The sequence below is a fragment of the Bubalus kerabau genome, chromosome 2, assembly GCF_029407905.1.
Source record: "Bubalus kerabau isolate K-KA32 ecotype Philippines breed swamp buffalo chromosome 2, PCC_UOA_SB_1v2, whole genome shotgun sequence".
Lineage (NCBI taxonomy): Eukaryota > Metazoa > Chordata > Mammalia > Artiodactyla > Bovidae > Bubalus > Bubalus kerabau.
Window position 1 is genome coordinate 114686913 of NC_073625.1, and position 14817 is coordinate 114701729.

Consider the following 14817-nt stretch of genomic DNA (forward strand, 5'->3'; position numbering starts at 1 on the left):
AGAAGAAAGGATCCCCACATCAGATATCAAGACGTTATGGTAAATCGACTATATTCCAATAACATCTCTTAAAAGATGTTATGAATTTTCAATAATTAAAACAGTGTGGTATTGCACAGAGGCAGATAATACATAAATGAAATAGACTAGAGATAGAAGCAATTCACCCACATATATTGTGGAACTGGTGAGTGGCAGAGGTGACGTTATACATTAGTGGGGAGGACAAGATAGCAGCCAAACAGGAGTTTCTGGCCTCCTTTCAGAATCCACCCTAGAACTGCTACAGAAATCACTCGTAGGTCAACGAATAATGTAATATAAAAACAAGAAACGTTGAGGAAGACAGGAAGTGGCTGTGTTTCAAATGCATATGGGAACTGGTAGTCTAGAATAGAAGCTGGCAGGTGGAGGATGGGGTGCAGCAGTATAGTCTCATTATACATTCTTGCCCCCTCCCCCCCCCGCCCCCCCCCCCCCCCACACACACACTGTTCAGGGCAAGTCACTGCTCACCTCATCACTTCGGTGGGGCAGAGGAAGAGTAATGCCAGCACAGTGCCATTGGATATACATACAACATATGGCAGAGCTGGAATCTGGCTGCTGGGGAGCAGCTAACAGGTGCAGATCTGAGCAGCCCTAATTCTTATTCTAATCCCAATGAGGAAGCTTTTGTGAAAGAGCAGAGCTGAGAGAGGAAATACAGAAAAAGTCAGCTAACGTGGGTAGGTAAGTAGGGAGTGATCAAATCCAGACTGAAACAACAGAAGTCATCAGTGCAGGGAATATTTCCTACTGCTATACCACTCCATGACACCAGACATCATCTGTGAACTAATGAGGGTCTAAGGCTGGATTTCAGTCTCCTCAGCCAGGTATACATGACCTGTCTGGTAGCTAATATTCCCAAGGTAATATGGACTTACAGGGGGAAAGAATGATACAAACGAGGTGCACATGCTTAACAGTCCATGCTAAAGGAAATGACCAATGGACCAGAGAGACAAGAATGTAAAATATGCCTAATAAATATGATTAACAAGATATAAGTGTTTTGGAAATATGAAGCAGAGATAAACAATTATATAAAAGAACTATGTTACTAATGTAACAGTTCAAGTTAAGAATCTAATAAATTAATTTATCAGCGTGCATGTGTGCTCAGTCACTTCAGTTGTGTCCATCTCTTTGTGACCCTATGGACTAAAGCTCACCAGGCTCCTCTGTCCATGGGATTCTCCAGGCAGGGACATTGGAGTGGGTTGCCATGCCCTCCTCCAGAGGATCTTCCCAACCCAGGAACTGAACCTATGTCTCCTGTCTCCTGCATTGGCAGGCAGGTTCTTTAAAACTGAGCCATCAGGGAAGTCCAGTTTATCAGCAGAAGGGGATACCTGAGAAACAAATTGTAATATCAAGTCAAGAAACCTTCCCCGGGAGAGTTAAGAGTAGGCAGAAATGTTCAAAGTAAGAAAAAAGTTAAGTGACAGGTAACTTTGGAGTAAAAGCTTAATATGAATCAAAGTAGAGAGAAAAACAAATTACAAGGAAAACTTGGAAGAAATAATGGCTGATAATTTTCCAGAATTAGAAAAAAAGATGTAAGATCACTGATTTAAAGAGCTCATAGAGCAATAACAGGAGACATTAAGAACAGAAACAAAACACTGTAATATTCATTAGAGTGAAATTTAAGATCAAAGCCAGAGAAAATTCTAAAGGCTTCCAGAGAGAAAACTGTTATCACCTTGAAAGTAATAAGGACCTGCTCCATGATAGTCTTCTTCATAGCCTCTGGGAGCTAGAAGGCAATGTGCAAAGCACTGAAGGAAAGCAAGTTCAAATCTAGGATTTTATATCAAAACTGCTATGTTTTAAATTTGATTTTCCCTCAAAAATTATTAAAATTTTTTTTTATTTTCCCTTACTTTCAATTTTGCCTTCATTTATGAGGTGGCCTAATTTTTTCCTTCCATCTCTTGCCTAAACTCTGCCAGCTCCTGCTTCATTTCCTTCTGCTGCCTCATCACCTTGTCCCTAAGTATTTGCTTCCCTGTTCAATGCTCTTGATTTGAATAAATAGTTGTTAAAAGTTTTAAAAGTTCATGGTCAAATATTGAGTCAAAACTTCTATCTCCTAGTTTTCCCCATGAATGGCATTTGTACTCCTTTTGTCAGTTTTGATTTCTACAGAGGGAAAAGACAACCTTACAATTCCATCCTCACATCGAAATCCAGTGGAAACTATTGTTTAAATGTGAGGATGAGATAAAAATATTCAAGTCCTCAGAGAGTCACAACACAAAAATGCTCTCTGAAAGTGTTCTCATCTAGAAGAAAGTATATATAGAGGGTACTGAGGGACGAGTATTAGAGGAAAAGAGAAAGAACAGTAATCCCACACTAAAATTCTGTGACCCCAACATGGTGTGAATGTCCATTAGGGCTGTGTGTCTAGTTCTCTTGGTGTTGCAAACCTCCTCCTTGGAAGCTGTGGCATTTTGAGTTGGAAAGAGTCTCTGAGATCATATCTCCTCATTTGGCAGGTCCTGGGGCTCTAGGTCTTCAGAGGCACACTTTATCTTGTCTTTAAATGCTCAGTGTGGCACACACCAGAGAGCTAATATATTACTGGTTGAAGGTCACATAGACCACGCAGACAGACTCACTTGGTCACCTGACTCCCAATCCACGGCTCATTCTCTTCTAATGCACCATCATTAAAATGAACTATCCCATAGACCTTCGAACATTGAACATATCCCATAGAACATTGCCTGTTCCAGTGTCTTATATTCATCAATGAGATATCATGACCTTTTCTCAAACTTTAGCCAAGAACACAAAACTACAATTTAAATTCTCAGGCTCTTTCTGCATAAGTTAGGGGACAAGAGGAGATGCTTTATGTGTTAGGCTTCCATTAATACAGAAATCTAACCACATGGGCTTTTAGAGCAGTTGGGAAAGGGGTGGAGGCACGGGGGGTGGGGGTGGGGAGAGGTGGTGACAAGTGCTCTAAGCCTCCAGTGAAAAAAGTGATCATTAGCTTTGTGGCAGGGGAAGGCTGGAGTGGTGGCATGTAGGTCACTGTTCTAGATGGTGAGGGCCTACTTACTCAAATATTTATTGGCTTGTTCTACTTTGTGTCTCATCTTCTACCAATCTATCTCCCTATTCTAAAACAACAAGTCTGATAGTACTGACCTAAAAAAAAGATTAATTTTCTCTCCATCCATTGAGGCTCTGGATTTAAAAATTTTATTTTTCATTTACTCCTTTCTTCTTGCCAAACCACAAACTACTACCCTCCAAAAGGGTCTGTTCTGCTTGTTTTGGAACTGCCAACTTTTAAAATACTTGATTCTGATCTCCAACCCCATTCTGGGCCTGGAGCTCAGCTCACAGCCAAGTAAAGAATAATCTGGAAAGGATGGTGGGATGAAAATATGTACCTTGGCTGTGTGCTCCCTACTGAGCAGTGGGCAGCATTTCTGTTTTAGATTTGAACAATTGTGTAAGTCTCTGGCTGAAAAGGGGACCATGTTTTCCTCCCTGATAGCTTATGATACTTCTACATGTCTCCTTGAGATCTCCATGGAAAATGAGCTCTCTTTCTCTTCAGCTGAGAAGATAGTGCTGGGGTCCTGATAATGTCCAAACTCACTGTGAATGCCAGTGCTGTTGAGAGAAACCTAATGAAACTTCTTCCATCTACTTTAAAAACAAGTTTAAATAATGACCTTTGATGGAAATGGCCGAGTGATAGGTGGGAAAATTGTTTTACTAGCATTATGCTGCATGTTAAACAGACTTTAAGAACATTGTGTCCTTCATAAAGCAAAAATGAACCTTAAATGTCTAGTATAGTATGCACACATATACACATGTACACCAACTACATGTAATGTGATCATTACCAACTATTATAGTGTCAATAGTTTGCAAAGCATTTTCACTTATCTTACTCAGTCCTCATGATAAATTACAGAAGGAATTCCTTAATTTTGGACCATGCCAGTAGAGAGAGAATGGCATACAGAGTGAATGAGAGATTTGAGGCCCCAGGGGTTCAAGTGGTCATGACATTCAACTGGTATCAAGAAGACAGCCATAGTGCAGAAAGTAAACGGCGAATCATGATACCTGATTCAAGGTGTTAGCTGTGGGGCTTTGAGCAAATGTCTTTAACATTTTTGGTTTCAATTTATATATTTCTAAAAATGAAATTGGACTAGAAGATCACGTTGTTGCTGTTGTTTAGTCGCTTAAGTCATGTCTGACTCTTGTGACACCCTAGACTATAATCTGCCAGGCTCTCGGTCCATGGGATTTCCCAGGCAAGAATACTAGTGTTGGTTGCTGTTTATTTCCTTCTCCAGGGGATCTTTCCAGCCCAGGGTTAAACCTGTGTCTCCTGCTTGGCAGGTGGATGCTTTACCACTGAGCCATCTGGGAAGCCTTAGATGATGGTGGCTTCCCAGTCCAATCTTTTAATCCATAAAAATTGGTGGCTATAAAACATAAAGCAAAATTTATTTACAATATTTTTATACCAGGCATATTTAAAACTTCTTAGTAGGGAATGCTGATGTTCAAAACTTAATCCTAAAAATAGATGGAATTATTAAGAGATACCAGGAATATCAGAGCTTTTTGAATTATATGAGACAAATAATCACACACAACCCCCTACCCGCTTCTTTCTACAAATCCTCTTTGGAGTTGGCAGGGCCATCCTATTGACTGGGAGAATGACCTGTCTACTTCACATAAAGTTCTAAACAAAAGTTTCACATAAAGATCTGAAACTCTGAGCAAACCCTTTGTGGTTGACTCACTGAAAGATATGTCTGGTCAAAATGCTAGAACTATATTATTAAATAGATGATTGTTGAATCATGGAGTGACAAAAGAGAACTGTTCATCAAATTTGCACGTTTTGGTAACTGGGAAAAATGGTTCACACAGAAAAAAACAGCAACTGAACCCAAACCCAAGACTCCTGATTTCCAGTCTAGCTCTCTTCACCATGCTTTATGGCCTCCAGGGGCAGACCTGGCTTCAGGGAGAACAAGTGCTTCAAGTTGTGGCAAATGTGAGCTCTTCCTTTAGGGGCAGTGGAGGCCACTTGTTTTGGGCACAAAACTGTCTTTAAGGAACTGCTCATTTCTAGTGGATAGGACCTGGCTCCCCAAGCTGTGCTAACATAATGCCACACAAAACAAGGAGAATGACCATGAGAATATTGTCTGGAAACTAACTACAGTCCTAATATGTCATATAGTATACTGTGATGGGTAAAGACAGCCAACTCAGTCTAAGTCCATTTTAAACAAATGGCAACCCACTCCAGTGCTCTTGCCTGGAGAAGCTCATGGATGAAGGAGGCTGGTGGGCTACAGTCGCAAAGAGTCAGACACGACTGAGCGACTTCACTTCACTCACTAACAAGATTGTAAGAAATGATAATCTAACTGTATTCTGCTTGATCAGATCACATCTGGAGTTCACTGCTCACTGATGGACTTACACTAAAAGATACTGACAAACTGGAGACCATCAGAAGTGGGCAAGCAGGACAGTGAGGGCTCCTTATTTTTTATTTAAACTGAAGAGTAGTTAATTTACAATATTGTGCTAGTTTCAGGTATCAGCAGTGATTCAGTTTTATATACTTTTCAGATTATTTTCCATTACTACAAGATACTGAATATAGTTCCCTGTGCTATACAGTAAACCCTTATTGCTTATCTATTTTTGTATATACTAGTTTTTATCTCCTAGTTTACCTCTCCTGTCCCCCCTTTCCCCTTTGTGAATCAGAAGTTTGTTCCTATGTCTGTGAGTCTATTTCTGTTTTGTGTGTAGATTTGTCTGTATTATTTTTTAGATCTCACGTATAAGCAACATCATACATTTGTCTTTCTTATTTCCCTTAATATAATATTCTCTAGGTCCATCCATGTTGCTGCAAATGGCAATATTTAATTATTTTTATGGCTGAGTAATATTCCATTATGGATTTCTTTGGTGGCTCATTGGTAAAGAACCTGCCTGCCAATGTAGAAGATGCAGGATCCATCCTTGGGTCAGGAAGATCCCTTGAAGGAAATGGCAACCCACTCCAGTATTCTTGCTTGGGAAACCCTATGGACAAAGGAGCCTGGTGGGCTGTCCATGGAATAGCAAGGAGTCAGACATGACTTAGTGACTGAGCATGCATGCAATATTCCACTGTGTATATACACCACATCTTAAGTCAATCATCTGTTGAAGGGCACTTGAGTTGTTTCCGTATTTCAGCTCTTCAGTGCTGCTATGAACATTAGAGTGCAATCTTTTTAAATTAGTTTTCATCTTTTCCAGATATCTTTGCAGAAGTTGGATGGCTGGATCATATGGTAATGCTCTTTTTAGTTTTAAGGAATTTCCATACTGTTTTCCATAGTTGCTACACCATTTTATATTCCCACCAACAGAATAGGAAGGTTTCCTTTTTTCCACTTGGTGAGAGCTCTTTAAACTTCGTAAGTCACAGACGGTGTACACCATCTTCCAGTATTCAAAGTGCAACTACATTTATTCCTCCTGCAAATCAGTGAGGTAGGCTGGTAGGACAGATTACCCTTGTACTGGTGACAGAGAACACACCAGAGGCTGAAATGTAAGCTGATACATGCATCAACAGAGGAACACAAGGCACAGTGGTGGTGCTGTGGGCTTGAAGAACGAGTCCAAGTGTGTGAGGAGCCGGGCAAAAGGGCAGTCCAGACAGAAGGTGCACCTGGTGCTTTCCCAGTAGCAGGCATCACTATGATTCCCTCTCCGGGCATGAGAGTGAGATGGAAGACTTTCATAGATAGAAGCCTTTTCAAAAACTGATTTTAAGCCCTTCAGATGTCCCTTACATCTTATGATATCTGGTAATTCTCTGGGAGGTTCTACTCAGGCCAACTACTTTATATAAAACAGACCAGTTCTCTACACACAATCAACCAAAACATCAAAATATAACTGATACATAGAACCCTTTTTAAAAAGCAATTCTGAGCAGAAAGAAATCAAGAATTAACAGATTTGAAAATGGTTAAGGGAGTGTTAGCCTGCAAATAATTCAACTAGTGGTATGCTTAAATTTTAGCCTTCTTAAGATACTTTTTGAGAAACAGCCTCTAATAATTAAAACTTTAGCCACTTCTCGTTTTTTATGCCCTTACATCATGTTTTTTCTTCACAGCACTTATATTTTGTCTCAACATAAACTCCTTGGAAGTGGAGAATACTTGTCTTGCTCATTGTTTTCTCAGAGCCCAGAATAGCACCAGACATATATTAGAGCTCCATTTCATTTATTCATTAAATGAGTGACTCTCTAGCTGATGGGACTGCCCCACAGTATAAGCAGTAGATATATACTTCATTATGATTTGGTCCCATACGTTTTCTATATAACTAGAATTTGCAATTCTACCCTACTTTCCATGTAGTTGAAGCAGGCCTTTATAACTTTTAAGACACTTGACATAAATGCCACCATTAGTAAAAAGTAAAGATTTCTGGACGATTCACTAAACTCCAAGGGTGGCAAGAGAAGAACATGCACCAAGTACTTTGGCATCTTTAGCCCTGATCCAAGAAAGGACCATAGGATAGCGACAAGATAGTTAGTTCCTTCCTATTCAAGAGCACGTATCTATCAGGAGACACTGAATTCATCCTTCCAGAAATCAGGAGACACACCAAGTGCTTTTCACATTTTCTGGGTTATCAGAAAAGGTTTTGTGAAAGCACTGGGACTTGGGACTAGAATAAGATGATGATGAGGCAGCTATAATAATTCCTAGTGTAAAGATCAGAACTACTGAAAATGGGCACTCCCACTCTTTTTAGCCTACTCTCCAATCAGTACCATTTAGCAAGACTTACATTAGAATTTGTTAACTTTGAACTTAACCAAGAACTTGATTTTTCATTTTAGACAGTGCTTGGTGTGACCCAAACTGACCAAATTAAAAACTTTGGTGTCATCTTTGATTTCTCCTTCATTTTCAATTAAGTCATCAAGCCTACTGAAAAATTTTCAATTTTTCTCTCCTTTTTCAATCTTACTGCTAAAGGCTTATCAACTTATGTCTGGACTACTGCAGCAGCTTACTAAATGGCCCCTAGCCTCTCTCTTCTCTAATCCTTATTTACCATTACTCTATGCGGTTTTAAGAACATTCATCTGGTGATCCTCAATTTAAAAACAGAAACAAAAAACACCCCCAAGATAACCCTCACACCCAATGATTTCATACTGTGCAATGGTCATTCCTCAGTCTGGAGCTCAGGAAATTCTACAATCTGACCCCAGCTCTTCTAAGTTGTGTTACCATCATCTAGTACTACCATTATCATTTAGCAACTTCAGCTCCTCTTTTTTAACCAGATTGGTGTATCTAACAACCTCTTAATATACCACTTAACCCCCACATTTTGGTAATACTGACTTTACATGGGATTAACATTGTGAGGATATTTATAGAATATCCAAATCCTATGCATTATTTAAGATCCAAAGGAAGTTTCTTCTCTTCTAGGTCTTTCTCTACCATTTTGGCTTTGGGCTTCCCCAGTGGCTCAGGAGCAGCAGCTATGCTTTGCTGGAGCAGCCATGAAGAGATACCCCACATCCAAGGTGAGAGACACCCAAGAAAGACAGTAGGCACTGACAGAGGGCATTAGAGGGCAGACAGACTGAAACCACAATCACAGAAAACTAGCCAATCTGATCACATGGACCACAGCCTTCTCTAACTCAATGAAACTAAGCCATGCCATGTGGGGCCACCCAAGACAGACGGGTCATGGTGGAAGGGTGTGACAGAATGTGGTCCACTGGAGAAGGGAATGGCAAACCACTTCAATCTTCTTGCCTCGAGAACCCCATAAACAGTATGAAAAAGCAAAAAGATAGGACACTGAAAGATGAACTCCTCAGGTCGGTAGGTGCCCAATATGCAACTGGAGATTAGTGGAGAAATAACTCCAGAAAGAATGAAGGGATGGAGCCAAAGCAAAAACACCCAGTTGTGGATATGACTGGTGATAGAAGCAAGGTCCGATGCTGTAAAGAGCAATATTGCATAGGAACCTGGAATGTTAGGTCCATGAATCAAGGCAAATTGGAAGTGATCAAACAGGAGATGGCAAGAGTGAGCATCGACATTCTAGGAATCAGTGAACTAAAATTGACTGGAATGGGTGAATTTAACTCAGATAACCATTATATCTACTACTGTGGGCAGGAATCCCTTAGAAGAAATGGAGTAGCCATCATAGCCAACAAGAGTCCGAAATGCAGTACTTGGACACAATCTCAAAAACGACAGAATGATCTCAGTTCGTTTTCAAGGCAAACCATTCAATATCACGGTAATCCAAGTTTATGCCCTGACCAGTAATGCTGAAGAAGCTGAACGGTTCTATGAAGACCTCCAAGACCTTTTACAACTACCACCCAAAAAAGATGTCCTTTTCATTATAGGGGACTGGAATGCAAAAGTAGGAAGTCAAGAAACACCTGAAGTAATAGGCAAATTTGGCCTTGGAGTACAGAATGAAGCAGGGCAAAGGCTAATAGAGTTTTGCCAAGAGAATACATTGATCATAGCAAACACTCTTTTGCAACAACACAAGAGAAGACTGTACTAGATGGCCAACATGACTAGATGGCCAACACCGAAATCAGACTGATTATATTGTTTGCAGCCAAAGATGGAGAAGCTCTATACAGTCAGCAAAATCAAGACTGGGAGCTGACTGTGGCTCAGATCATGAACTCCTTATTGCCAAATTCAGACTTAAATTGAAGAAAGTGGAAAAACCACTAGACCATTCAGGTCTGATCTAAATCAAATCCCTTATGACTATACAGTGGAAGTGACAAATAGAGTCAAGGGACTAGATCTGATCGAGTGCCTGATGAACTAAGGATGGAGGTTCATGACATTGTACAGGAGACAGGGATCGAGACCATGCCCATGGAAAAGAAATGCAAAAAAGCAAAATGGCTGTCTGAGAAGGCCTTACAAATAGCTGTGAAAAGAAGAGAAGCGAAAAGTAAGGGAGAAAAGGAAAGATATACCCATTTGAATGCAGAATTCCAAAGAATAGCAGGAGAGATAAGAAAGTGTTCCTCAGCAATCAGTGCAAAGAAATAGAGTAAAACAACAGAATGGGAAAGACTAGAGATCTCTTCAAGAAAATTAGATACCAAGGAAACATTTCATGCAAAGATGGGCTCAATAAAGGAGAGAAATGGTATGGACCTAACAGAAGCAGAAGATATTAAGAAGAGGTGGCAAGAATACACAGAAGAACTGTACAAAAAAGAGCTTCACGACCCAGATAACCCCAATGGTGTGATCACTGACCTAGAGCCAGACAACCTGGAATGTGAGGTCAAGTGGGCCTAAGGAAGCATCACTATGAACACACCTAGTGTAGGTGATGGAATTCCAGTTGAGCTATTTCAAATCCTGAAAGATGAAGCTGTGAAAGTGCTGCACTCAATATGCCAGCAAATTTGGAAAACTCAGCAGTGGCCACAGGACTGGAAAAGGTCAGTTTTCATTCCAATCCCAAAGAAAGGCAATGCCAAAGAATGCTCAAACTACCACACAATTGCACTCATCTCACACGCTAGCAAAGTAATGCTCAAAATTTTCCAAGTCGTGAACTTTCAGATGTTCAAGCTGGTTTTAGAAAAGGCAGAGGAACCAGAGATCAATTTGCCAACATCCACTGGATCATCAAAAAAGCAAGAGAGTTCCAGAAAACATCTATTTCTGCTTTATTGACTATGCCAAAGCCTTTTACTGTGTGGATCACAAGAAACTGTGGAAAATTCTGAAAAAGATGGGAATACCAGACCACCTGACCTGCCTCTTGAGAAACCTGTATGCAGATCAGGAAGCAACAGTTAGAAGTGGACATGGAACAACAGACTGGTTCCAAATAGGCAAAGGAGTATGTCAAGGCTGTATATTGTCACCCTGCTTATTTAACTTACATGCAGAGTACATCATGGGAAATGTTGGGCTGGAAGAAGCACAAGCTGGAATCAAGATTGCTGGGAGAAATATCAATAACCTCAGATATGCAGATGACACCATCCTTATGGCAGAAAGTGAAGAACTAAAGAGCCTCTTGATGAAAGTGAAAGAGGAGAGTGAAAAAGTTGGCTTAATGCTCATTATTTCAGAAAACTAAGATTATGGCATCCGGTCCCATCACTTCTTGGCAAATAGATGGGGAAACAGTGTCAGACTTTATTTTTTTGGGCTCCAAAATCACCGCAGATGGTGACTGCAGCCATGACATTAAAGACACTTACTCCTTGGAAGGAAAGTTACGACCAACCGAGACAGCATATTAAAAAGCAGAGACATTACTTTGTCAACAAAGGTCCGTCTAGTCAAGGTTATGGTTTTTCCAGTGGTCATGTATGGATTTTGAGAATTGGACTATAAAGAAAGCTGAGTGCCAAAGAACTGATGCTTTTGAACTGTGGTGTTGGAGAAGACTCTTGAGTTCCTTGGACTGCAAGGAGATCCAACCAGTCCATCCTAAAGATCAGTCCTGGGTGTTCACTGGAAGGACTGATGTTGAAGTGAAACTCCAATACTTTGGCCACCTGATGTGAAGACATGACTCATTGGAAAAGACCTTGATGCTAGGAAGGATTGGGGGGAGGAGGAGAAGGGGACGACAGAGGAGGAGATGGTTGGATGGCATCACCAACTCAGTGGACATGGGTTTGGGTGGACTCCGGGAGTTGGCGATGGACAGGGAGGCTTGGCGTGCTGCGGTTCATGGGGTTGCAAAGAGTCAGACATGACTGAGTGACTGAACTGAACTGAGTGGCTCAGTGGTAGAATCCACCTACAACACAGGAGATGTGGGTTTGATCCCTGTGTCAGGAAGATTCCTTGGAGGAAGAGGTGGCAACCCACTCCTGTATTCTTTCTGGGAAAATCCCATGGACAGAGGAGCCTGGCAGGCTATAGTCCATGGGGTTGCAAAGAGTTAGCCATGACTGAGCATAGCTCATGCTTGCTTGCTACCATACTGGGGCTTCTTTCTACTTTAAATTTCTATGAAAGTCACTGTCTATTCCCTCAGTTTTGCTAGGATCATATTCCATCTTAAAGTTTAACCAAATTCTTTCATGCTTTTGTGACATGTATGTGTCTTTTACCAAATAAACAGTAAGCTCCTGGTAAAGGTCCCTTGGGGACATTCCAGTCTCATTTGTTATTCAATCAAATTATTAATCCTAGTTAACTGAACCCATAAATATTAAAAGTTTCTTTCCATGTAAAGATACCCATCTTATATTAAGGGTAAAAGAGGACAATCTTCTTGAAAGTCCCATGATAATTTTAAGAATTTACTTCTGCATATGCATATGAATAACAACTGAATATTTAGGTGTAGACATATGACACAATTTCCTTCCTTGCTTTACTATTTTGTATTTCTGAACTGTACTTCTCAACTTATGTGTTCAAGGCTTGTGACCTACTACCTCCACATAAACTAAGGAATTAATTTATGAATACTAGAAGAAATTATAAACAATAGGCAATTCTGTGAAAACAGCTTAAAATTCATTTAATATTTAGGCCTAAGAAATCTCTTTCTATAAAATCTGAACATGTTAAAGAGACTATCTGGGTCTCTAGAAGTTGTAGCCCCAACACTTAAAAACAGCAGGAGGTGGTTCTGGGACCAGCAGAACACTCTAATGCTAAAGCCTGCCCAAGCACCAAATAAAATGACACCAGGCAGGTCACTTGTATGAAGTATCAGTCATAGCACAATATGCAGCTTTCTAAGAGTTAAAATGTGCTATTTACATGGAAGGAGATAACACAAGTAGTTAGAAGTGCTAGTTTAGAGAAGCAGAGACCAACCTAACCCATATTATTTACATAATAGAGAACGCTCTCAGCTAAAGTGCTAGGGGGGTGGGGGAGGGGAGGGGGGAATTGGCCCAGAAAGGCAGAATTACAACCGTACAAGATTTATAAAATCCATCATGTTCAAATATAATGACAAAAAGCAAATAAACACTTATTTATTTAAAAAAACAAATTTACAAAACCAAAACCTATCAGCATTTTTTTTATTAGTCTGACTTTACTTTTTAATGATCTTCAATGTATCTGTGACACAAATAAATAAAAGTGCTAAAGTGTTAAGAAACCATATGCTAACTTAGGATGTTATCTGTATTTTCTAAGACCAATCAACGTTTGTTTTTTTTAAAATGGAGATACTGGCACTTTTTCTCTTAAAATAAATGTTTATATGTCTCACCAACACCACCAGCCTGTAGCACAGAACATCACACATTAAAACACAATGCCATTAAAAAACAAACAGGAATCCTGAAAGAGAAAAAAAAAACTCTACTTTTAATATAGTAAATTGTACCCAGAGACTCCCTTCCCATTATCCTTTAGAACAACCAGAAATTCCTTCCAACCTGTATTCTTAGCCCAGCAGAGTAAGAATAAACTCTAATAAATACTAAATTTTATTTATAATACAGTATTTTTCTAGTAACACACAACTTTCTTCTCTTAACATATGTCAGTTTCTTAAGATGACTTGTTTTTATAAGCTCTAGTGTCAATATATTCCAATGATAAATGTATTATTCATACAATTTATTTCACACATAATAGAAAACTTTTCTCTAAAGAAATTTAAAATATACATTCAATGTAGCCAAGTTCTATTCTTAAAAACAACTTTTCCTTTCTTCTGAGCTTACTTCTGCAGAAGACCAGTCCTTAAGGACTTCTGGAGTCTGGCAATGTTGGCATCCAGTGCTGCAAGGCCATTTCGGAAGTCTTGCTCATCATGAGACGTGAACGTGGAAAGAGAAGAGATGCTCCAGTCAGAAGTTAACTCAGAATTTAAAAAGCTACCGTCAGAGACTGCACCGCTTTTCACCTGAACGTTGCTGTTCTGACAAGCGGAGGGGCCGTGACAGGCCGCCGATCCCTCCTCAGGGGCAGGAGGGATCTTGCAAATGGCTTCCTTTATTTTCTTGAGGAGCTGCTTGTCCTCCATATCAGCTGTTCTGGAAAGTTTGTCAGGTGCATCTTCTTCCTTTTTGCAAGAGGAACAAACTCCAGGTGCACACAGTTTATTTTCTTTTTCAGCAACAAGTCCACTGACTGGTTGCGGTGGAGCTACACTGATCTGGGCCTGGGGGGATAATCTCTTAGACAGTGGTGATTTCTTTTTAGGAGTGCTTCTAGCAAATGGAATGTAAATTGTTTTATCCAAATTATGCTCATCTTCTACTAAGGTTGTAATTTCACTTTCCTCATCAGACTCCCGTTTTGAAAGGGCAGGAACAATTCCAGGGGCTGATACCTCCTCCATGCTCCTAGTATTACTATGCTGAGGGCCTTTGGAGGGCAGAACATTTTCATAAGGTCTATCTGGCACCATGTTTTCCTCATTGTCAATTGTAGAAAGAGGCTCTGAATGTGTAATAAGAGTGTGATCTGGTTCTAACTTACTTAGGTAGCTCATTATGGAAGTGTGAGCAGGGATCGGGTCATGTTGATGTTGCTTTTCATAAATGTTCAGAAGTGATTTGGTAAGATTATTCCCAGGCTTGCAGCGAGTAGTGTCCATACTAAGATCTGAGAGAAGCTTTGCCATACTGCTCTGTAAAGTTCTGTTAAGAAGAATTTAGTACACTAATTATTTCTTTTTACCCATTTGTTTCATTTACTTACA

General features: G+C 40.0%; 1 protein-coding gene across 4 annotated transcripts in view; it reads right to left on the minus strand.

Moving 5' to 3' along the window:
* CCDC14 (coiled-coil domain containing 14) overlaps window positions 1–14817 on the minus strand; it is a 116224-nt gene that overhangs the window by 58440 nt on the left and 42967 nt on the right. For 2 of the 4 annotated variants that reach the window (XM_055568416.1, XM_055568415.1), the window contains exon 13: window positions 13105–14755. The exons of the other annotated variants lie outside the window; for them this stretch is intronic. In XM_055568416.1, the coding sequence (XP_055424391.1) occupies window positions 13831–14755 (925 nt within the window). In that variant the 3' untranslated portion in view covers window positions 13105–13830. Of the gene's footprint in view, window positions 1–13104; window positions 14756–14817 lie in introns of those variants that run through there. 4 annotated transcript variants of the gene reach the window in all.